At 64.8% G+C, this 23818-nt stretch overlaps 1 protein-coding gene across 6 annotated transcripts in view; it reads right to left on the bottom strand.

The window, feature by feature from the left end:
- LOC142011008 (uncharacterized) overlaps window positions 1-23818 on the bottom strand; it is a 48494-nt gene that overhangs the window by 10046 nt on the left and 14630 nt on the right. For 2 of the 6 annotated variants that reach the window (XM_074989770.1, XM_074989771.1), the window contains 22 exons: window positions 23090-23221; window positions 22696-22887; window positions 22028-22111; window positions 20820-20938; window positions 20525-20639; window positions 19641-19727; window positions 19116-19231; window positions 18524-18671; window positions 17785-17894; window positions 17128-17209; window positions 16860-16994; window positions 16374-16511; window positions 15298-15554; window positions 14813-14936; window positions 14053-14247; window positions 13587-13742; window positions 7122-7342; window positions 6167-6344; window positions 5471-5617; window positions 4450-4839; window positions 3867-3989; window positions 186-2009 (listed from right to left, as the gene is read on the bottom strand). In XM_074989770.1, coding sequence (XP_074845871.1) covers window positions 186-2009; window positions 3867-3989; window positions 4450-4839; window positions 5471-5617; window positions 6167-6344; window positions 7122-7342; window positions 13587-13742; window positions 14053-14247; window positions 14813-14936; window positions 15298-15554; window positions 16374-16511; window positions 16860-16994; window positions 17128-17209; window positions 17785-17894; window positions 18524-18671; window positions 19116-19231; window positions 19641-19727; window positions 20525-20639; window positions 20820-20938; window positions 22028-22111; window positions 22696-22887; window positions 23090-23221 — 5073 coding nt within the window. The remainder of the gene's footprint in view (window positions 1-185; window positions 2010-3866; window positions 3990-4449; window positions 4840-5470; window positions 5618-6166; window positions 6345-7121; window positions 7343-13586; window positions 13743-14052; window positions 14248-14812; window positions 14937-15297; window positions 15555-16373; window positions 16512-16859; window positions 16995-17127; window positions 17210-17784; window positions 17895-18523; window positions 18672-19115; window positions 19232-19640; window positions 19728-20524; window positions 20640-20819; window positions 20939-22027; window positions 22112-22695; window positions 22888-23089; window positions 23222-23818) is intronic. The other 4 variants (XM_074989773.1, XM_074989772.1, XM_074989774.1 and 1 more) reach the window with 4 other exon arrangements.

Here is a 23818-nt window from a genome sequence, read left to right as displayed (position 1 = left end):
GCCCCTGCCGGAGCAGGCTGGCTGCAGAGCCGTGGCTTACAGCGTGGGAACGAGCTGGGAATATGTAGTTATTTGGCCCCATCGCTGCCATGCCTGAGAGCACATGAAGGGGACAGCTCAGGTTCTGGCAGATACCTGGCAGGTCTCCCCCACCTGCTGAGGAACAGCACACAAAGTCCACAAACCTGGTCAGTGCCTCTGTCTTCTTCCTGATGCTTCCACCGGTCTTGCATGGCCTCCGCTGATCCTGCAGGTGCAGCCTCCTTTGCCTCATCTCGACAGGGGAGGGATGCCCAGAACCTGCCTGGGCTCCCCTCACTACTGTGTCCCTCCCTGGTGTCTCTGTCCCCATCCGGGCTCTGAAGGAGTTGCGTGGAGGTGGGAAGGGTGAACTTGGCCACCAGCGTGTTATTCGCTGACGTTAGGATCAGTCTCCCACTGGAAACCTCTGGGTTCAGTGCTTGGTCTGCCTTGCTCCCCAGCCTGGGCTGAGCATCGGTGTCCCCACAGGGGCTCTGCTTGCTGCACCCCTCCATGTTGCTCCAGATGGCCTGCAGCTCCTCCTCCTCTTCTTCAAACAGCTCGTGGTCGGGGTGGCAAACCTCAGCTGAGCCTGGGAGATTTGCCCCTTTGGACAGCCCTGTGTCTGGAGTCAGGTCCTGGCCATCTAACTCCGCTGAGCCCAGGCTGCATGGCTGGGAACTGAGCTCCCCCTCTGACACAGACAGCAGGGCTGGTAAGTCTGTACGCCGTCTGAAGCGTGCCACCAGGCTTTCCTCTGCGGTCTCGCTGACGGGGGCAGGCTCTGGTCGAGGCTGTGGGAGATCTGCCTTTAGCTTGCCGCTCACTGCGGGGTGCCCTGGTTTGGCTGTGCTGGGGAGCCCTCCTGCGCCGTTCGCGTGCTTAGTGGGAGAAGGCCTGAGCTCTGCCCTAGTTGCTTCTCCGAGCCTGGGTTTGCAGCCTACTGGCATCTCGGCCGTGGCACTGCTGGGCGTGCCCAGCGTGGCTGCCAGAGTGTCCCACTCGCGGCCTATCTGCTCGTGCAGTACACTGATGCGGGACAGCCGGTTGAGTCTGAAGTCCAGGAAATCATCCCCGCCACTGCCCTGGCTCCCGGGAGTCCCTCGGTCTTCCCCACAGGGGGTGGCACTCACGCCGTGCACCTCTGGCCTGCAGTAGCTGGGGTTGAAGGTCACCTCTTCGAACCAGGTGCCTCCCTTGCTCCTCGGAGCCTTCCTGGAAGCCTCTCCTGGCCCTCTGGGCCTGTGGCACGCGGCCACTGACCGGCTCAGACTCTCCTTCCACAGGTTCTCCCCCTCTGCCTCTCCGGTGTACCACGGAACCATCCCGCTGCCCTGCCTCTCTTCCTCCCTCTCTGGCGGCACCTCCTTCTGCGCTACTTTAATGGCATCCTGGATGTTACCAAGGAGACCAAGGTCCTTGGGCAGCTCCACGCTCAGTACAGAGCCCAGGGAAAGATGCGGGCACACACTCTTCCCCACCGCCAGCTGGGAACTGCTGCGCCCCCAGCCTTGGCTCAGGAGATCAGCTTTGGGACCACCTGATGCTGTCCTGACAATGCCACACTCTGCCTCAACTGCCCGCCCCAGCTGGTTCTTCTCAAAGCCCAGCCGCTGCCTGAGCCTGGGGCTTGGAACCCGCCCTGCCAGCTTCTTCCCGCTGCCGCACTTCGGAGGCCAAGTGCTGCTGGGACCGTGTTTCTCCTCCAGCGAAGGCTGCAGCCTGCTGGGACTGGCTCTCAAGATGCCCTGTGGCGTGAGCAGCTGAGCGCCCTCTGCCTTTGCTGTTCCCTTGCTCCTCAGGCTGCGGAAGAGGGAGCTGGAGCTGATCTTGGGCAGGGTGTGGAAGGCAGCCTCAGGCCCAGGGCTTGAGACCAGGGAAGCCTGGGCTTTGGGGGGCACTTGCTTGGCCAGCCATGGCATGGTTGAGCTCCTGTGGGTGGCATCTTGACCCCCCTCGGTCTCCTTCACATGCAGATAGGTGCTCACCTGGGAAACAAAGGTGGGGAGAGACATGAGACCCACTAGGTCACTAGTGTCCAAACCTGCCCAGCTGGGCACGGCCCCAGACCCACTCTGGGGCTGGGTCCCTCATGGCATGCATGGACACACAGCTCCTCCGGAGCAGCTTTCAGTCACCCATCACGCAAGCCCTATTCTCAGCACAGTGGCCAGTGAGGCCAGGAAGCTCGAGGCACACTCCAGGGTGTGATGGTCTCTTGGCTTCACTGCTGGGGACCAGCTCCCACAGCCCAGTCCAAGTGCAGGGCCAGCGCAATGCTCCCTGGATGGCGGCTGCACTGCCGACCCACCAGCTGCCCGAGGTTGCTCCCAATTGGGCTCCCATCATGGGTAATGGGCCATAAGGACTACACCTCCCAGCATGCAATGCTCCACAGAAAGCTCCGTGGTTCGGCATGCTGGGAGATGTAGTGCAGTTGGCTGCTTCTACTCTGCTACACGGGCTGGGTTGCAATGCAGAGTCCCAGGCACTGTGTCTGGTTGCCCTGATAGAGCACAGGCTGGATCGTTCTAACAGCACAGACCCCTTCCCCGCACACGTTGCTGGCCGGTGCCCACCTCACAAAGGAGCCTCAGTCACGGCTGGCCCCAGGTGCCAGGATTTCTCTTCCCCTTGAATGTGCCAGGTGAGAGGACTGGAGCACTTGGGACTTGCTCTGTCCCTATGTTCCCCATCACTCAGCAAGAGCATCCGTTTCTGTCTCATCTAGGCCACCTCCACTCTCTTCCCTGCTCATAGAGTTCCCTGGCCTTTCCCGCTGGAATGGGCAGGGCTAGTCAATAGGTGGATCGGGGCTGGATGCTTTTGAGTGGGGCCCAAAATCTTTTCTCTCCTTACAATTATCGTTATAGCTGTTAGTTCACTATTATGTTCTCTGGAGTCCGGAACCTGACTCTATGTTGAGAAAAACTAACTGAGCACACCAACTGGGTCTGTGCAGCCCGAGGACGCTGGCAAAGGCCTCTGTCCTGCCCGGGCAGTGGGGATGGATCAGCACTTCCCCTGACTACAAGGCTGCCTGCGATGCCCCAGTCTTCGGGCCGGCTCCTCCATTCCTCTGTGCTGCCCAGGTGAACTATTCCAGCTCTGCTTCTCCAGCCCAGCCCTACGTCTGCTTCACGGGCGGGACTGGACACAGCCCTGTGGCTGTCTAGTGAGGCCACACACACGAGAGTGGATTTCAAGGCCAACCCCCTCAGGGCAGCGAGACACATGATGAAGAGCATTAAACACATGGGATTCTGTGTGAAAGCTGCACCTCACAGCCAACCTCAGAGCCTGGAAGCCCTCTGGGTAGCCCCAGGACAAGCCTAGTTCATGCACCACAGAGCAAGCTTCCCCCACCCACAGCCCTCCAACCACCAGCCTGTCCCTGGACTCCCTGGCACATCCAGGACTCAGGCGAGCGACAGGACCTGCACCGCCAGTGGGGCTGTGGGCTTGGAGAGCTGCCCACTTTTAGTGCCCGACTCGTCTCTCCTCCCAACAACCACCAGAGGGAAACCACTTACCAATGGGAGCAGAGAGCAGCCAGTGCCCGAGAGGCCCAGCCGCCCATTCCTTGGCACCCCGGGCCAGCTGGTGCACCGATCCCAGCCTGGGAATACTGGGACACCCAGCAGCTCTCAGGAGGGCTTCTCTTGTGGCTGGGTTACCGGCATTGCCTGGTGCCTCCCCGTTCACCCCTCCACTGCTGCAGCCCAGGTAGAGGGGATGGCCTTAGCCTGCCCTCTCAGGGCAGCAGGAGCAGTGTCAGTGTGTTAGTAAATGGCAAGCCCACGCCATGCAGCCAGCGTGCCCGGCATGCAGCCCCGGGACGTTACCTCTTCCACGGGCTGCTGGTGGGACGGCTTTTTCTTTCGCTTTAAACTACCCAGAGTGTTTCCCAAGAGCCCCTGGCAACGCTTCCAAAAGGTTTTACAGCCTGAGGGCTTAGTGCCAGGGAGCTGAGCGGGGGGAGAGAGAGACAAAAAGAGCTCTGAGGGTGGCCTGTGACCGTGCGGTGGAGGAGGAGGGCCACGGTGCCAACGCCCAGCCCCTGCTGGAAATCTCAGGGAGCTTGTGCTGCAACTGCCATCCTGAGCCTCAGGGCCGTCAGGGCTGCGGCTCCCTGGTCCAGAGGGTGCATCGGCTTCGTGGCTGATTCGTCAGAGGATCTCCTGAGTGCTCTGCTGCTCAGCCTCCGCCCTGGGTCCCTGGGCTTGCTCGGAAACATGCCCACTTTGCCACACCCTGCCAAGTGCCCCTGCACCTTTCTGCTCTGCAGAGCCGCAGCCCCCGATTCACCTGCAGCTGGAGAAGCTCAGCACTAGGGCACGGCTCCCCCCGGCAGCTTCACACCGAGCCCCCAGGGCACAGCACAGCAGCCCTGCAAAGCCAGTGTCCCCCCGGCGTGGCACCACCTACCCTGTGCAGGGACTCTTCCCCCGGCATCGCTCCAGCCTGCGCCAGCTGCTCCTCCCGCTTCCTGCCAATACTCAGGATCAAGTTGACAGTCCCGCCCAGGCTGCTCGGTCCCGGCCGTGGCACCAGCAGCACCGGGGTCCCTGTGGGATCCAGAACTAGAGTCTCCCTGGGGGTTTGCGCCTCCAGGGGCGTGCAGTCACCGGGCTCATCCCAGCTCTGCTCCAGCCCTCGCCGGGCCCCTGGCACAGATGTGGGGGGAGGAGAGGCCGCTTCTTGCTCTCGCCGTGCTCCAGGCCCCTGCAGGGCACACAACATGGGCTGAGGCCCTTCCGAAGTGTCAGGGCCCGGCATGCTGTCTGCTTTGGGCACAGCTGCCTGGGCACAGGGGTCCTGGGAAACAAAAGAAGATACGGTGAAGATGTGGGGACAGCCCGCCCCTCCTTTCTCCCTCAGCCCCCGTGGCACCACCACCCCTGCCCTCCACCTGGATCCTCCTCCCCCGTGCACCTCCCTGCGCTACAGCTGCGCAGTGGGACCTGGTGGGGACCCTGGGCCTCTCGCACGCGGTACAGGCCAGCACTGGGTGCCAGAGGCCATCTGGACACTGTGGTCCCAAGTGATTCACAGCCCCCACCCCCACTCAGAAAGGTGGGTCAGGAGCCTTCTCCCTCTGCGGCAGGTGGGGAAACTGAGGCACAGAGCAGGTCAGGAACTAACTCAACCCACAGAGTGAGCCGCACAGCCAGGGCTAGAACACAGGAGCCCTGAGAGCTGGTCCTCTGCTTAAACCACCAGCCCGTCCTTCCTCTGCCAGGCCTGCGACGTGAGGCGTCTCAGAGGTGGGAAACCGTCACGGTTTACATGAGTCTCCCATATTTTTGTCCTGGCAGATACGCCGCCTTCCTACCTGCTCCTGCCCCATGTTGTGCTTGTGCAGGGGCCTCACTACACTGAGAGAGGCCCCACCGGAGGGCCGGACCTGTCCCTGCCCTCAGACCGTCCCCAGCAGCTCCAGACTCACTTGGCAGCGGGGGGCCACCCTCTGCGTGCAGACCAGGGCACTGTCCTGGCCCTTTTGGCTCCCAGGATCCCAGTGGTGTTTCTGAGTTCGCCAGCGCACCAGCACCCAGCCCAGCATACTCCGCAGCTCCTCCACACGCTCCTTGATCTGACAGGAGAACACAGGTGTCCCAGGCTCCCCTGAGAATTTCAGCTCTCCCCACCCGACCCTCCTCCGCTCCCCAGCCGCAGCCGCAGCCGCAGGGTGGGTTCAGGCACTGAGAAGCCAGAGGGGCGCGTGGAAGGCCCAGAATCCTTCGTCGCAGTGGTGAGTGATGCTGTCTTCAGGAGCAGCCTCGTAATTGGCCCTTGGGGGCCAGGCCTGGGAGGGAAGCTGAGCCCAATCAGGCCTGTGCTCAGCTTCCATCACGAGAGAGGGTAAGTTCAGGGTGAAACGCCTGCTCCCCCCAGGTGGCCACATGAGTGACCACACCCGGCGTGGAGGCTGCTACCTCCTCCAGAACACTGCCCTGGATGGCTTCCCGGCAAGTCTGTCTCACAGGCTCCCCTAAGTGAATGGTTTGGCTGGGCACTGTGCCCAGGACCCCCCACTCTGAGGAGCCGGCAGGTCACGCCTGTCTTGCACCAGCCAGAGGCTGACCCCCAAGGGTTCTCAATGGGGAGCTTGGGAAGAGTCCCCCGGGCTCCTCCCGCTTACCGTCTCACTCAGGTAGTGCTCCTCAGACACCAGCATCTGTCCCGTAGCTGCCAGCGCCTCGAACTCCTTCAGCTTGTCCTCGATTTTCCTCTCCAGCTCCTCCCGCTGAGCCACCAGGAGCCCACGGGCGCTCACGCTCTCCGAGAAGATCTGAGCCCTCGTGTCCTCTGTCCACGAGCTGCAGAGACCAGGGGACAGAGCCACAAGGAGCTGCTGGGATGACGGGACAGAATATAGCTGCCAAACAGTAGCCAGGGCTTCCCTCCCCTCTGCCCACACCACACCCCCTCTTCGAAGGACTCCCTGCAGGCCGCATTTTCTGTGGCTCAGGCCAATTCTCCACAAAACGCCCCTTTGGAGAAGGTGAGGGCTGGAGGCTTGGGGAGAGCTGAACACAAGGGCCAGGAGGTGGTGGGGAAACGTGGGGAGGGACAGGAGAGCGGGTAGGGCAGAATAGGGATGGGGAGTACAGAGTGCGGCAGGTCTGGCACTGCTGTGCTAGGAGCGGGTACGGGCCGGCCCCAGGGCAGTAGCCTCAGGCAGGCTGTGCACTCTGGAATCCAAAGGCGTGTGGCCGACCCCCTCCCTCTGCATGTGTTCAAACCGCCATGAGAGCTGCCGGAGCTCCCTGATGCTGGGGGAAGACTGGCACCACCGGCCTGCATGGGGCTGCAGTACCGCCACGGAGCCTTGTCTGCACCTCTTGGCCTCCAGGCTCTCGTCACCTGGGCCTCCCTTCAGTTCCAAACATCCTGGCTTGCTCTGAGTCTTCCCTGGGAGCTCTTTCGGCTCCCCCTGCGCCTACACGGCCTGCGAGCAGCACCGGGCCGGATCCTTGTGAACCCCAAGCGGAGTAGCAGCCTGCCGGCTGTTCTCCCCGGGTCCCAGCTTTCCAGGCAGGGCTTGCCGGACTGCAGGTGGAAGAGAGGGAGCCCAGTGGGCCGTGGTCACTTACATCATGGCTAAGTAATCCCCGAAGAACTGCTGCAGCCGACCAGCTTGCTGCGCATGGGTCTTGTTCTTCAGCACCAGCGTCTGCAGCTCCTCCCAGGCCCGCAGCATCGCCTGGATCTCCTGGCCCAGGTCCTGTGCTCGAGCGGGGCAGAGCTTGTCCAGGTGCAGGGCTGCCCTCTCCAGCTCCTCCATGTCCCCCGCCAGGGCCGCAGACATGGTGCTCTTGGGACACCAGACAAAAGGACTCTGGACATTTAAAAGAGACCCTCTCGGCCAGGGGTGCCCAGCTCCCTTCCCCGGGGGGGCGTGATTCTGCCTCTCTGCCCGAAGATGGAAGGGTCACAGGTGTTTCCTTCTCCTCCCACGTGGGCCTAAGTTCAGGGCTGGGGATCAACATGGCGGGGCAGAACCATGACTCCCTCAGGCCCAGGCAGCTGGAGCTGGGACTCAGACCACAAAGCAGGGGCAGCATTAGACACGATCTCAAACCTCTTCTGCGTTGCAAGGCAGGTTAATGGGGCTCCACACCTGGCCCTCTTGCACAGAGCTCAGAGCACTGGGCCCCTGCCAGGGAAGCACCCTCTGCCTTACCATGTCTCTTGTGTGACACGCAATGGGAGTGAGGGGGAGAAGTGCTCTGGGGGTGCGGGGGATGGGGAGCGGGCTGTGGGGCACAGAGGGAGCTGTGGGATGCGGGTGATGGGAGCGGGCCGTGGGGCACAGAGGGAGCTGTGGGGTGCAGGGGATGGGAGCAGGCTGTGGGGCACAGAGGGAGCTGTGGGGTGTGGGGATGGGAGCAGGCTGTGGGGCACAGAGGGAGCTGTGGGGTGCGGGTGATGGGAGCAGGCCGTGGGGCACAGAGGGAGCTGTGGGATGCGGGGATGGGAGCAGGCTGTGGGGCACAGAGGGAGCTGTGGGGTGTGGGGATGGGGAGCAGGCTGTGGGGCACAGAGGGAGCTGTGGGGTGTGGGGATGGGAGCAGGCTGTGGGGCACAGAGGGAGCTGTGGGGTGTGGGGATGGGAGCAGGCTGTGGGGCACAGAGGGAGCTGTGGGGTGTGGGGATGGGGAGCAGGCTGTGGGGCACAGAGGGAGCTGTGGGGTGTGGGGATGGGGAGCAGGCTGTGGGGCACAGAGGGAGCTGTGGGGTGTGGGGATGGGGAGCAGGCTGTGGGGTACAGAGGGAGCTGTGGGGTGCGGGTGATGGGAGCAGGCCGTGGGGCACAGAGGGAGCTGTGGGATGCGGGGATGGGAGCAGGCTGTGGGGCACAGAGGGAGCTGTGGGGTGTGGGGATGGGGAGCAGGCTGTGGGGCACAGAGGGAGCTGTGGGGTGTGGGGATGGGAGCAGGCTGTGGGGCACAGAGGGAGCTGTGGGGTGTGGGGATGGGAGCAGGCTGTGGGGCACAGAGGGAGCTGTGGGGTGTGGGGATGGGGAGCGGGCTGTGGGGCACAGAGGGAGCTGTGGGGTGTAGGGATGGGGAGCAGGCTGTGGGGCACAGAGGGAGCTGTGGGGTGTGGGGATGGGGAGCAGGCTGTGGGGTACAGAGGGAGCTGCGCTCTGGGGGTGTGGGGATGGGGAGCAGGCTGTGGGGTACAGAGGGAGCTGTGGGGTACGGGGATGAAGAGCAGGCTGTGGGGCACAGAGGGAGCTGTGCTCTGGGGGTGTGGGGATGGAGAGCAGGCTGTGGGGTACAGAGGGAGCTGTGGGGTGCGGGGATGAAGAGCAGGCTGTGGGGCACAGAGGGAGCTGTGCTCTGGGGGTGTGGGGATGGAGAGCAGGCTGTGGGGTACAGAGGGAGCTGTGGGGTGTGGGGATGGGAGCAGGCTGTGGGGCACAGAGGGAGCTGTGGGGTGCGGGGATGGAGAGCAGGCTGTGGGGCACAGAGGGAGCTGTGCTCTGGGGGTGCGGGGGATGGGAGCAGGCTGTGGGGCACAGAGGGAGCTGTGCTCTGGGGGTGCGGGTGATGGGAGCAGGCTGTGGGGCACAGAGGGAGCTGTGGGGTGCGGGGATGGAGAGCAGGCTGTGGGGTACAGAGGGAGCTGTGCTCTGGGGGTGTGGGGATGGGAGCAGGCTGTGGGGCACAGAGGGAGCTGTGGGGTGTGGGGATGGGAGCAGGCTGTGGGGCACAGAGGGAGCTGTGGGGTGTGGGGATGGGGAGCGGGCTGTGGGACACAGAGGGAGCTGTGGGGTGCGGGGATGGGGAGCGGGCCGTGGGGCACAGAGGGAGCTGTGGGATGTGGGGATGGGAGCAGGCTGTGGGGTACAGAGGGAGCTGTGGGGTGCGGGGATGGAGAGCAGGCTGTGGGGTACAGAGGGAGCTGTGGGGTGCGGGGATGGAGAGCAGGCTGTGGGGTACAGAGGGAGCTGTGGGATGTGGGGATGGGAGCAGGCTGTGGGGTACAGAGGGAGCTGTGGGGTGCGGGGATGGAGAGCAGGCCATAGGGCACAGAGGGAGCTGTGGGGTGCGGGGATGAAGAGCAGGCTGTGGGGTACAGAGGGAGCTGCGCTCTGGGGGTGCAGGTGATGGAGAGCAGGCTGTGGGGCACAGAGGGAGCTGTGGGGTGCGGGTGATGGGAGCAGGCTGTGGGGTACAGAGGGAGCTGTGGGGTGCGGGTGATGGGAGCAGGCTGTGGGGTACAGAGGGAGCTGTGGGGTGTGGGGATGGGAGCAGGCTGTGGGGTACAGAGGGAGCTGTGGGGTGCGGGGATGAAGAGCAGGCTGTGGGGCACAGAGGGAGCTGTGCTCTGGGGGTGTGGGGATGGAGAGCAGGCTGTGGGGTACAGAGGGAGCTGTGGGGTGCGGGTGATGGGAGCAGGCTGTGGGGCACAGAGGGAGCTGTGGGGTGCGGGTGATGGGGAGCGGGCTGTGGGGCACAGAGGGAGCTGTGGGGTGCGGGGATGGAGAGCAGGCTGTGGGGTACAGAGGGAGCTGTGCTCTGGGGGTGTGGGGATGGGAGCAGGCTGTGGGGCACAGAGGGAGCTGTGGGGTGTGGGGATGGGAGCAGGCTGTGGGGCACAGAGGGAGCTGCGGGGTGCGGGGATGGGGAGCGGGCCGTGGGGCACAGAGGGAGCTGTGGGGTGCGGGGATGGAGAGCAGGCCATAGGGCACAGAGGGAGCTGTGCTCTGGGGGTGTGGGGATGGGAGCGGGCTGTGGGGCACAGAGGGAGCTGTGGGGTGCGGGGATGGAGAGCAGGCCATAGGGCACAGAGGGAGCTGTGGGGTGCGGGGATGAAGAGCAGGCTGTGGGGTACAGAGGGAGCTGCGCTCTGGGGGTGCAGGTGATGGAGAGCAGGCTGTGGGGCACAGAGGGAGCTGTGGGGTGCGGGTGATGGGAGCAGGCTGTGGGGCACAGAGGGAGCTGTGGGGTGCGGGTGATGGGAGCAGGCTGTGGGGCACAGAGGGAGCTGTGGGGTGCGGGTGATGGGAGCAGGCTGTGGGGCACAGAGGGAGCTGTGCTCTGGGGGTGCGGGTGATGGGAGCAGGCTGTGGGGCACAGAGGGAGCTGTGGGGTGCGGGTGATGGGAGCAGGCTGTGGGGTACAGAGGGAGCTGTGGGGTGCGGGTGATGGGAGCAGGCTGTGGGGTACAGAGGGAGCTGCGCTCTGGGGGTGTGGGGATGGGAGCGGGCTGTGGGGTACAGAGGGAGCTGTGGGGTGTGGGGATGGAGAGCAGGCTGTGGGGCACAGAGGGAGCTGCGCTCTGGGGGTGCGGGGATGGAGAGCAGGCTGTGGGGCACAGAGGGAGCTGTGCTCTGGGGGTGCGGGGATGGGAGCAGGCTGTGGGGTACAGAGGGAGCTGCGGGGTGCGGGTGATGGGAGCAGGCTGTGGGGTACAGAGGGAGCTGTGGGGTGCGGGTGATGGGAGCAGGCTGTGGGGCACAGAGGGAGCTGTGGGGTGCGGGTGATGGGAGCAGGCTGTGGGGCACAGAGGGAGCTGTGGGGTGCGGGTGATGGGAGCAGGCTGTGGGGCACAGAGGGAGCTGTGGGGTGCGGGTGATGGGAGCAGGCTGTGGGGCACAGAGGGAGCTGTGGGGTGCGGGTGATGGGAGCAGGCTGTGGGGTACAGAGGGAGCTGTGCTCTGGGGGTGCGGGTGATGGGAGCAGGCTGTGGGGCACAGAGGGAGCTGTGGGGTGCGGGTGATGGGAGCAGGCTGTGGGGCACAGAGGGAGCTGCGCTCTGGGGGTGCGGGTGATGGGAGCAGGCTGTGGGGTACAGAGGGAGCTGTGGGGTGCGGGTGATGGGAGCAGGCTGTGGGGCACAGAGGGAGCTGCGCTCTGGGGGTGCGGGGGATGGGAGCAGGCTGTGGGGCACAGAGGGAGCTGTGGGGTGCGGGGATGGAGAGCAGGCTGTGGGGCACAGAGGGAGCTGCGCTCTGGGGGTGCGGGGGATGGGAGCAGGCTGTGGGGCACAGAGGGAGCTGTGGGGTGCGGGGATGGGAGCAGGCTGTGGGGCACAGAGGGAGCTGTGGGGTGCGGGGATGGAGAGCAGGCTGTGGGGCACAGAGGGAGCTGTGCTCTGGGGGTGCGGGGATGGGAGCAGGCTGTGGGGCACAGAGGGAGCTGTGGGGTGCGGGTGATGGGAGCAGGCTGTGGGGCACAGAGGGAGCTGTGGGGTGCGGGGATGGAGAGCAGGCTGTGGGGCACAGAGGGAGCTGTGCTCTGGGGGTGCGGGGATGGAGAGCAGGCTGTGGGGTACAGAGGGAGCTGTGGGGTGCGGGGATGGGAGCAGGCTGTGGGGCACAGAGGGAGCTGTGGGGTGCGGGGATGGGAGCAGGCTGTGGGGCACAGAGGGAGCTGTGGGGTGCGGGTGATGGGAGCAGGCTGTGGGGTACAGAGGGAGCTGTGCTCTGGGGGTGCGGGTGATGGGAGCAGGCTGTGGGGCACAGAGGGAGCTGTGGGGTGCGGGTGATGGGAGCAGGCTGTGGGGTACAGAGGGAGCTGTGGGGTGCGGGTGATGGGAGCAGGCTGTGGGGCACAGAGGGAGCTGCGCTCTGGGGGTGCGGGGGATGGGAGCAGGCTGTGGGGCACAGAGGGAGCTGTGGGGTGCGGGGATGGAGAGCAGGCTGTGGGGCACAGAGGGAGCTGCGCTCTGGGGGTGCGGGGGATGGGAGCAGGCTGTGGGGCACAGAGGGAGCTGTGGGGTGCGGGGATGGAGAGCAGGCTGTGGGGCACAGAGGGAGCTGCGCTCTGGGGGTGCGGGGGATGGGAGCAGGCTGTGGGGCACAGAGGGAGCTGTGGGGTGCGGGGATGGGAGCAGGCTGTGGGGCACAGAGGGAGCTGTGGGGTGCGGGGATGGAGAGCAGGCTGTGGGGCACAGAGGGAGCTGTGCTCTGGGGGTGCGGGGATGGGAGCAGGCTGTGGGGCACAGAGGGAGCTGTGGGGTGCGGGTGATGGGAGCAGGCTGTGGGGCACAGAGGGAGCTGTGGGGTGCGGGGATGGAGAGCAGGCTGTGGGGCACAGAGGGAGCTGTGCTCTGGGGGTGCGGGGATGGAGAGCAGGCTGTGGGGTACAGAGGGAGCTGTGGGGTGCGGGGATGGAGAGCAGGCTGTGGGGCACAGAGGGAGCTGTGCTCTGGGGGTGCGGGGGTTGGAGAGCAGGCTGTGGGGCACAGAGGGAGCTGTGCTCTGGGGGTGCGGGGATGGGAGCAGGCTGTGGGGCACAGAGGGAGCTGTGCTCTGGGGGTGCGGGGGTTGGAGAGCAGGCTGTGGGGCACAGAGGGAGCTGTGCTCTGGGGGTGCGGGGATGGGAGCAGGCTGTGGGGCACAGAGGGAGCTGTGCTCTGGGGGTGTGGGGATGGAGAGCAGGCTGTGGGGCACAGAGGGAGCTGCGCTCTGGGGGTGCGGGGATGGGAGCAGGCTGTGGGGCACAGAGGGAGCTGTGGGGTGCGGGGATGGAGAGCAGGCTGTGGGGTACAGAGGGAGCTGTGCTCTGGGGGTGCGGGGATGGGAGCAGGCTGTGGGGCACAGAGGGAGCTGTGGGGTGCGGGTGATGGGAGCAGGCTGTGGGGCACAGAGGGAGCTGTGGGGTGCGGGGATGGAGAGCAGGCTGTGGGGCACAGAGGGAGCTGTGGGGTGCGGGGGATGGGGAGCATCAGGATGCTGGGGCTCCAGGCTCCCCAGCACACGGCTGCGCGCTGCGCATTCCCTCGCTGGGGGCGCTGCATGGAAGGGTGCGTGAGCTGCTGGCAGCCAGGCCTTGGCATACCGTGTCCATCGCAATTCCTTCCCCTCGCCCTGCCAGGCCACATGGGGAGTGGGGAAGACGGGGCTGGAGCCAGCTGGAAAATCCCAGGAAGCCCCATAAAAGGGCGGAGCTGCTCTGGGGCCCGAGGGCGCGGCTCTCCCTGGGGTGACCTTGTCTCACACCCCGGGGTCGCCCCGAGCTCCCGCATGCCTGGCCACGGCAGCACGCTGCAGGGCTCCCCAGCAGCCAGCAGAGGGCGCCGGTGTCCCCACTTCCGGGACTCACCTCCATCTCCTGCTGCTGGCTCAGCAGCCCCTGCAGCCCCTGCAGATCCAGCTCGCTCTTCACGGCGGCAAAGCCACCCTCCAGCTGGGCGAGGTCACCTTCCAGCGCCTCTGCTCCGCACCGCAGGGCCTCCACGCGGGGGGGCAGCCTGGCCAGCTGGGAGAGGGAGAAGCCAGATGTGCCGCGTCCCTTGGCCCCACCTGGGGTGCTGGCTGGCCCCCGCGGCGAGCCAGAGAAGTGGGGATGGCTGCAGCACTAGCCTCAGCTCTAACCAGTAGGTGACACTCCCCTGCCAGGATCAGGAATAGGTCCAAGCTCTCAGCCCCCCTGCTCTAACCACTGGACCCTACTCTCTCAGGCTGGCCCTCTGCTCAGGAACCCCCCTGCTGCCAGCTCTGCCAGAGCCACTGGTGGTGTGTTCTGCCCTCTCGGCCCCACCACAGGCTCCCCAGGCCCGGTCCCTTACCAGCTGCTCCAGGTTCTTGGTCTCAGCCGCTGCCTCCATGACTCGCTCCCGCTCCCTCACCGCATCGTTCAGCATCTCCACAGCCTCCTGCAGCTCCCCCAGGGGGCTGCTCATGTCTGCACGGCTCAGCTGCTGCCCAGCCTGGGCCAAAGACAGGGGCACAGACTTGTGGGAGCCCAGCACACTCGTTCCCGGCTACAGCAAACCCATAGGGAGAGACATGTCAGGGGCGTAGCCGTGTTAGTCTGTATCCCCAAAAACAACGAGAAGTCCTGCGGCACCTTAGAGACTGACAGATATTGTTGAGCATGAGCTTTCGTGGGTTAAGACCCGCTTCGTCAGACGCATCTTATGGAGCGGGTCTTTGCCCAGGAAAGCTTGGGCGCCCCTAAGTGTGTTAGTCTATAAGGTGCAACAACACAAGGGGAAGGGGTCTTTAGAAAGAGACCCGGACGTGGCCTTGCCCCCGAGGGGTCCCCTGGGGCCTTCTCGCCATGCACTGGAGTGTCTGGTCTCACCTATTCCCCAGCCAGGACAGAAGTCTCTGGCCACTGCACCCCGCACTAGACACTGGCAGCTGCTGGGGCGGATGCTGGATGGAATGTGAGGAGGCCCAGTCGTCTCCCCCTACAACACCCCCACCACCGCCTGCCTTCCTGACCTGACTCAGCCGGCAGTAGGGCCCCCTCCCACAGTGACACAGCAGGGAGGGATTCCCAGTGCAGACCCGAGCCCAGGCCCATCCCCGCTCACTCCTCACCAGCGTGTGGCTCCTCTGGCTCAACATCTCCTCCTGCTGCACGTTCTGCAGGAACTCGGACAGTGCCAGGGAATCGCGCAGGTCCTCCACGTGCTGCTGCAGCGCCGCACACACGCCCCCCAGCCTGGCACAGCAAGCGCAGCAGTGGGGCAGGGGGCACACAGAGAGGTGGTGCTGCTGGGGGCTCCGAGGCCAACCACTGCAGGGGGGATCCCCTTTGCTCCCAACTGTGCTGCCTCCCCCAACATCCCCTCCAGTGACACCCCCGTCCCGTCCTCCCAGACTGTCCCATTGGTGCATTCCACCCTTCTGAAACCTCTGGCCCCTCCCATCCCCCAACCCTGTCCCCCAGGGGTCCTCCCTCCCCTCTCTCCTCCACGGGGGCAATCCCCTCGCGCCCCTCCACCACCATCCTTTCCCCTGACACTGCCTCCCACGCTGGCAGCCTGGCACCCCACCCACCGTCCCGCTTCTCCAGCACTCACTTCTCCTCCACCACTGCCACCTTGCTCTGGACCTTCCCAGCCACGCTGTGCTCAGCCAGGGGCTCTGCTCCCATCTCCCCTCGCAGGGCTCGGAGCCTGACACCCCACAGCAGGAGCTGATTCTCCAAGCAGCCCATCTCCTGCAGGTCCTGGCGGAGCTCCTCGGGGCTCCTCATGGCGGCGGGCTCCGACAGCGAGCCCACCACCCCCTGCAGCCAGTGCTCAGCCCCATCCAGCTCTCCCACCAGCCGCAGGACCTGTGGAAATAGATGGGAGAGTGGGACAGGCAGCACCTTGCAGCCAGGTCCCTGCCAGCCAAGCCTCAGGCGGGGCAGGAACAAAAGCCCCTCCAGGCACCATGACACCATGTCCCTGTGACCCAGCACCATGGCATTCTAGACAGGGCAGCCCATTTCCATGAAACCACAGGGCTCTCCACCCTGCAGCACTCCTACAGGTATCTCAGACACAGAGGGGCAGGCCAGGCTGGGTCGGGCTGAGGCCAGGCTAGTGCCAGATCCCGCCGGAGGGGGCAGACTTCCTCAGCTGGCTCCCCCGGGCACCTGGCTCTGGGCATGTGCCTGGCACAGATGGTCTGATCCCTGGGGGAGACGAGGCAGCCAGGATCTCAGCCCCCACCCTGCTGCGATTCTCTGGGGAGACTTCCTTGCCAGGGTGCAGCTGAAGCTCGAGATGGCCCCTGCACCAGCCCCAACCAGAGCGCAGCCGCAGCGACCAACGTTCCTTCTAGTTTAACCCATCTACGTGCCGAACACGTTGTGTTATGCGCACCGAGGCATACGTGGCTGCACACCACCAACAGAAACGCAGGCTGCCGGCTGCCGGCTCTGTGCTAATCACCTGGGCAGCACCTGAATCTCTCCCCGGCATCCACCCCAGTGCTCATCTTAAAGGGAACACAGACAGCCACCCCTGTGGGGCTGCCTTGCCCCAGCAGAGCCGGCCTCGGGGCTGGCCCCGTGTCCCAGGTGCACGCCCTTCCCGCCCCGCTCATGCTGCTCTGCTCTCCATCTGCTTCGGGCTGGTGCCTGGCAGAGACAGGCGGTGCCACGCACCTGATCAATCTCCCTCAGTGCCGCACCGTTCTCCCGGTGCCTCCGCTGCAGCTCCTCCCACAGCCTCTCCAGCTCCCGGAGGGCACCTTCCACCCGGGGGCTCCCCCCCTGGCTGTCACACAGCAGCTTCGGCCCTTCCTGCGGGACATGGACGCACACCGTTAGCTCACGTCCCCAGGCCTCTTGCTCTGCAGGTCCCTCGGGGGCAGGCCCTGATAACAGGGTACATGTCAAGGGTGGGGATCTGCCCTTCCCAGCCCCCCCACCTCTGGCCACCAGAGGGGCCTGGATCTCACGGCTCTCTCCTCCCAACCTCCCGAGAAGGCAGTGGAGAGGAACCTCCTGCTGGTGCCCCAGGTGGTGCTGTGGGAACCTCCATTGTTATCCCCCCCACCGTCGCACAAAACACCTGCCACTCGGTGCCCCCTCAGCCTGCCCCACACAGGGTGTGTAGGGGACTCCCGCCTCCACACAGCTGGTGCTCACCCGGCGCATGGCCTCTGTGCTGCGGCAGTTGCCCAGGATCTCCTGCTGGGTCTGAGCGGCCTCCAGACTTGCTGTGTCCTCCGCCTGGCTCCGCCGGACACTGAGCCCCACGTTCTCCTCCAGCCAGGATACGGCCTGCCACGTGCCGGGGGAGACACAGCGCGTTACTGCCGCCCTGGGGCAGGGGCTGCGAGCACAGGGGGAGATGCTCGGGGGCACACCCGACGCTGGGGCCAGGGGACGCGCCTTGGGTCATGGGAGACGTTACCCCAGTAGCAGCCTGACAGACGTCCTGCCGCTGGGCCTCCTGCTGGGCTGGCTCCTGCACAGTGTCTGGGGGCTTCCTCCTCCTGCCGGGGAGATGCAGATAGAACCTGAGGCCCATATAACCCTTCCCAAGAGGATGGGTGTGGGCTTTTTTTGCGGTGAGATCCGGGGTTGAGCCCTCTTCCTTACTGGAACTGAGCCATGGGCATTCATCTGGGGGTTGGCCCTGCTTTGGGCCAGGGGAGGAGCAGACGGCCTCCTGCGCTCTCCTCACATCCCATTCTGCTCTGGTCCTCAGGTTATCTCTGGGGCTCTGAACACAGTGAGGCTGCCTTAGCCCTCTGGTGGTACCCAGGGGGCCCCTGTCCGTGACTGAGCCCCTCCTTGTGCACTGAGCCCCAGGGATACCGCTGTAGGGCTGGTATCCATGCCAAGAGGGCCCCACGATTCAAAGCATGGGGACAGCGCTCTGTGCCAGGGCAAACCCAGGTGCCAATGCCCTTCCCTGCCCACTATGCCCCTTCCGGGGCCTTAGAGCTGGGGGTGGTTTCTTGCCATTAAAGAACAGGCCTGGCCCAGCACACGCTCTAGGTCCACTCACCCCTCCTAGGAATACCTGGTCTATACCCCTGCCCAGGGCCCCGTGTGGAGTCAGTACCTCTTACTGTTGCTGTGGCAGCCGGGGGGGCCCTGCCCTTGTGAGGAGCTGGGGCTGCCCCCCTCACTTCTCCCATGCTCCATCACACTCCCTGCAATGTCCTGCTGCACCTAGGACACAAAGGGACCCATTCCGCCCTCTGCTGACACCAGGCAGAGGAATGGGGACCTCCCCCTGCGCCAGGTCCCGCACCCACTCCTCTGCCGCCACGTGCAGGGCACTCCTGGCAGCAGCGCAAGGTCCAAAGCGAAGCCTGGTGTGTGGTCCCTGGGGCTGAGGGTGGGGCAGTGCGATCCCACAGACCGATGCGGGTCAGAGCCCAGAGGGACAGCAGGAAGGTGTGCTAGGCTGGCCTGGGCAGGAGGGTTCTGGGGGTGGGGGGGAACCTGAGCTGGCAGGTGGGCATGAAGGGGCAGGTGTGTGCAGAGGTGGGCAGCCCACAGCATCCCCAGACCATCATGTGGGCTGGTGTTTGGAGCCGCACACAGGTCACCCAGGGCACTGCACACAGATGACAACGTTTACATGGTCGCCCATGGGCAGGTCACAAGAGCTGGCAAGGGGGTTGCGGGGCCGGTGGGGAGGTCACTCAGGGCTGATGGGATCAAGCTCATTTCCCATGTGCCTTTACCAGGTCCCTCTGATGGGAGATGGAGGGAAGTGGCTCTGGCTTGGCTGCTCTCGTTGCAGGGATGGGGAGAGCTGGGGAGAATGGTGGGGCCCTGGCTGCCGCACTCACCACACTTACTGGGCCCCTCCTCCGCTTCTCTCCAGCTTCCCTTCCTGCAACGTCCCTGCTGCCGGCTTCCGCCTGCCCCGGGCTCAGGGCATCGGGCTCTCCCATCAGCAAACCACTCGCCAGGGCTGGCAAAGGTGTCTTCTCGTTCCTGGCAAACACAGGGCACAGCGGGAGTGCGGGGCAAGAGTGGAGAAGAGCCCTAAGCTGTTCTTGCCCCATGAGTCCTCTGGGGTTGGCTCAGGAGCAGAGTCAAGCTCGAGGAAGCCAAGAGCTCGCATGGATTCCGGCCCAGGGGCCCCACTCCAGCTGGCCAGGGGGAGCCCAGTACTGGGCAACCCAGCAGATGATGGGGGGGGCCTTGTCACGTGGGAGTCCCCAGAAGAGGATACAGAGCCGGGAGTGAGTCGAGCGCACAGCTGGGAGTAGAACCCAGGAGTCCTGGCTCCCTTGTGTTATAAATCACACCTGCTCTGCTCACCCGGGGGCAAAGTGAGCCTGTAAGCGCAGATGCTTTGCTACATTCAGCCCCGGGCTCACGCTGGGGTTCGGGGAGGCGGGCGGGCGGGCGGGCTGCCGTGAGGCCCTGCCGTACCTCAGCGTCTGCTGAAGCTGGGCCCAGCTCTCCTTGACATCTCGGTGTTTGTGCAGGACTTGCCCAGCCAGGCTGGGATGGAGGCTGATGAGCTGGGACACGGTCACATCCAACATCTGGAGAAGCCAGAGAGACACCAAGTGAGCTCAGGGGGCCGGCTGAGAGCGACTCCCCGAGACCAGAGCTGAGCACGGAGCTGCCTGGGGAATGCTGCCTTAGCCCTCCAGGGCCAGATGAGCAGCAGGACCCAGGGGACCCCACTCCTGTCTAACACACCTTCCCACTGATCCCTCCTCCTCACACACCAGGCCCCGTCCGAGATCCAGCCCCTTGGAGCGGGCAGCCCTGGTGTCAGACACCCCCCTTAAAGGATCCAGGGAGGGGCACAGGCCAAACCCCTTGATGCTGGCCATTAACTCCAGGCCACCCCACAGGCCACCCACTGCTAGGGCTGTACCGGCGGCATCCAAGCCAGGTGGTGAGAGGAGATGCCCCATCAGGCCGCACGCAGTGCCCAACGCTTACCATGATCTGGCTGGCAATGTCCCTGACGTCTTGGTCCCGGACAGGCTCGGGGTCCCCCTGCTTCCCCACGCCACACAGGCTCCTCCACTGCAGAAGAAGTGGCAGCCATTGTACCCCTTAGGGGAAGGCCCTGCTCTCTGCAGGGCCTCTGTGCCATTTGGATCCCCCTGCGTGACCCTAGCCCCCCCACCTCACACTGGGAATCCCCTCCTGCCACCAGGCTCCCCAGTGACGGGGGCCATCCCTCCCGGCAGCAGCAATGACCTAACTCAGGGGCCCATCACCACGGGGTCTGGCTGAGGGGGTAGCCGGCTCCGTAGCAGGCAGGGGAACAGGGAGGGGACTCAGCCCCAGAGCAGGGTGTTCTCAGAACGTCCCCCAGCCCTCAGCAGAGGTGCTCAGCAACATCCACCATGTCCTGGGGGTAGGGACCGGCCCCAGGGAAGACAATGCAGAGTGGGATTTTTTCCCCTCAGGCCCCCATGGCTCTGCTCACACCCTGGGCCAGGGAGAGCCCTCACTTCAGCTCAGCTCCCAGGGCCCCACAGGGACGAGGCACCGGCAGTGGGCAGCTCAAACTCGGACTGGCCAGAAGAGCCAAGCCCTTTTCTGGGGTGTCCTCTGCAGCGTTGGGAGCCCACCCTGCCCTTACTGCCCTAGGTACCCTAAGGTGCAGCCACTGAACTGGTGGCCATGGAGTGGAAACAGCTCATCAGCTCCTCCTGGGCTGGCTAGTGGTCACTGCAGGACAAAGCAGGGGGCTTTCTCCCTGGCGTGGGTTCTCCACGCTGGCCTTGCTTTGGAGGCCCCGACAGCCCGGCAAGGGACCCTCGAACCACCCAAGGGGCCAGAGGCTGACCCCACCTCTCAGGCCGCAGCGGTACCTTGGCGTGGATGGCTCCGAGCAGCGTGTCCGCTTGCTGGAGGAAGGCAGCTGCCTCCAGGGCCAGCTGTAGGGTCTCATGATGCTCCTTCAGGGTCCCCTGGAGCCGCAGCCACCTGGCCAGGGAAAGCAGGAGGAGTTTACTACAGAACGTGCTGCCTGGTGCAGCCCCTGCCACCTCCCCATGCGCTTCCTCAGCCATCCCCACAATCATGCAGCTCACTGGCTGAGACCTCCCCCCACCCAGCCTGGCTGGCTCAGCAGCACACACACCCCTCCTCCCCCCCGGGGCTCACATCTTATTCAGGTGCTTGCGCCGGGCAGAGACGCTCCTGCTCTCACTCTTGCCTTGCTTCTCCAGTTTCTGGGCCAGGCTGTTCATCTCCTCGTGCAGGCCCTGGAACCGCTGCTCCTCCTGGGCTCACAGAGAGAAAGATAAATCCACCCAGGCCCCTGGCCCAGCCCGATGAGCCAGTCCCCCGGGAGCCCGGCTCTGCTCCAGGTAAGTGCCAGTGTGGACATGAGAACAAACAGGTACCAAGTGGCCCGCCAGGAGTTTAGGCTGAAATGAGATCAAGGTTCCTAGCCATCGGCGGGATGGGACAGCCCTTCTAGGAGGGCAAACACCTAACTGGCTTCCACGCTGAGCTTGGAGAGTTTATGGAGGGGTGGTATGAGACCACCGGCCCTGGCACATGTCTGACCTGTGACTTGCCACCAGCTGGAACACTGGCCGGGGTGGGCCCTGAGTTACTGTGGAGAATTCCATCCCAGGTGTCTGGCTGGGTGGAGGGGGAGTCCCACTGAGGGTCCCACCCACATGCTCGGGGTCTAACTGGTTGCCAGATTTGGGGCTGAGAAGCAATTTTCCTCCAGGTCAGATTGGCAGGGACCCTGGGGTCCCCCTTTTTCACTTTCCTCTGCAGGGCTGAGCGTGGGTCACTTGCCGGGTTAAACTGGAATAAATCGTGGATTCTCACTAACGTGATGCCTTTAAACCATGACTTGAGGCCGTCAGTAACTCAGCCAGCAGTTTGGGCTCTGTTACAGGAGTGGGCTGGTGAGATTCTGTGGCCTGTGATAGGCAGGAGTCAGACCAGGTGCTCTCATCTGACCTTAATGTCTATGAGCTCCACTCCAGATGCTCCAGCAGCTCTGGCTGCAGAGGTCTGGGCGGGAGCCACTGCCCTGCTGGGACTCAAGCCTGCAGTACTGTGGACTCTGCTCCTGCCGGGCCTGGCTTCGAAGAGCGTTCTGATGCTTGGGGCACCAGGGAGCCCTAGGCACAAATGCAGGAACATGCAAGGGCTTCCCCCGGGGACAGCTGGGGTTACTGAGGTGTTCCCAGCTCACTCCAGGCTCCTTGCTCCGGTGATAACATCCAGCCAGTGGGGAGCAGAGGTGGAGCCCTGGCTGGGAAGTCCAAGGTGTCTCCTGGCGGCGAAGCAGCAGCCGAGAAACCCAACACCCGCCAGCCTGGCAAGGGGAAGGAGGGGCCTCTCACCTGTTTTAAGTCAAGGATGCGGCGGGTGAGCAGGATCTTGTCCACACTCTGCTGCAGGAGGGCAGCCAGCACAGGCTTCTCTTCCTGGGACACACGGGGGTTAGAACAGGGCAAGGGGCAGAGAAGCCAAGAGACTTACAGAGAAACTGCCCCAGACCGAACCTGAGGTGGAAGGGCTGGAGCGGGGGCAGGGCGACGGGGAGGCAGCACTCCTGGGTTCCACCCCCCACTCACAGTGTGAACTTGGGTAAGTCCCTTCCCCACTCCGTGCCTCAGTTTCCCCATCTGTAATGAGGACAAGTGCCCTGCAGTGCCCCCACCCTGCTCGGGGGCGACCTCGGCCGCCCTCTACATGGCGCAGCCAGCTAGCTCTCGGCTGCCCTGGTGGGTGCATTCGCCTGCGGAAGACGCCCTCTGCAATCCAGGCGTGTGTCCCCTGGTAGGGCCTTGGCCCTACTTCTCCCTACCCTACGATCCCAGCCAGGGCCCCAGGCTGTCGCCCTGCCCTGCCCTTTCCAAGTGGCGGGTCTCTGCTCATGGGTAAGGCTCAGAGACCCCACTGCAGGGGCAGGGCCCCAGGACATAGCAGAGGGGCGGGGGGGGCACTCCTGAGGCATTCCCAGGCAGCGGGGGGGAAGGCCGTCCCGCCCGCTCTCCCCTCCCCATACCTTCTGCCTGATCCACGCCTCCAGCCGCTCGGCTCGCCTGTTGAACTCCTGCAGGGCCCGCAGCCCGCCCAGCGCTTTGCTCTGCTGCGTGGCGGTTTGCTTCAGCAGCTGCCACTGCTCCCTCAGGGACAGCAGCTGCCGCTGGACAGTCTGCACGCTGGGGCTGGGCCCGGCCATGAGCTGCTCACCCATCTGGGGAGGGGGAAGGAAGGGAAGCAGCTCAGAGCACCCCCTAAGGCTCCAGTCTGCAGGCAACGCTTCCCGGGCAGGGAGGGGCAAACACATGGGGCACAGCCAGGCCCCGCCTGGGTGCAGGCGAGGATGGCTCAAGCCAGGGGGTTGCTGAGAAGGAGGCTGTAATAGCAGTGGGGGTGTCCCGCAGCGCCCACCATACCTGGTCCAGTTTGATCAGCGTGTTCTCAAAATCCTTCATGTCTCTTTGCAGGGTCTGCGCCACCCGCTCCCAGTCCTGGATACCGCCCCCGTCCTTTCGGTCCCGCAGCTTCCCGCGCACCCAGCTCTCGGCCTGGAACGTGGGGAGGAGCTGTGAGCCGGGGATCCCGCTGCCTCCTTCCCAGGGGAACCAGGCAGCAGCCACCTCCGGCAGCAGCTGGCGTGAGAGCTGGGTAAAGGGGCCCATCCCAGACAGGGACACATGGACCGTTGTCTGCCCTGGCCTGGCACAGAGATGGGCCCATTGGTCTGATCTGGGGTAGCAGGCAGGAGGGGACACTGGGCTAGTGACAGTGCGGGTGGGGAACCTGGGGAGATGAGGTCCCTTGGGCTGGCACAGCACAGGAGGTGATTTGTCGGGCCAAGAACAGCCTCTGGGCACTCGTGGGCTCCCAGCACGGGCACCAGGCACAGCCGCCGGGAGGCGACTGAAATGCCAAAGTCTGGAATTTCTGTGCAGCTCCGCAGGCTGCTGCCTCTGGAGAGCCCGGCAGTCGCCCAGCATCCCCGTTGCCTGGCTGAGCGGAACGGCCCAGTGCAGCAGGCAGGCCCTCCACCCGCCATGGGAGGTGCCTGTTCTTTCGTTCCCTCCCCCTGCTGCCCCTCTGCAGAGCAGACCGGGGACACCCCTTCTTTGTGGTCTCTTTCCCTCTGCCGCTGGGGCTGGAGG

This window comes from Carettochelys insculpta, chromosome 3 (assembly GCF_033958435.1).
Source record: "Carettochelys insculpta isolate YL-2023 chromosome 3, ASM3395843v1, whole genome shotgun sequence".
Classification (NCBI taxonomy): Eukaryota; Metazoa; Chordata; order Testudines; family Carettochelyidae; genus Carettochelys; species Carettochelys insculpta.
Note: the sequence above shows the minus strand (reverse complement) of the source record. Positions and strands in the feature narration are given on the sequence as shown.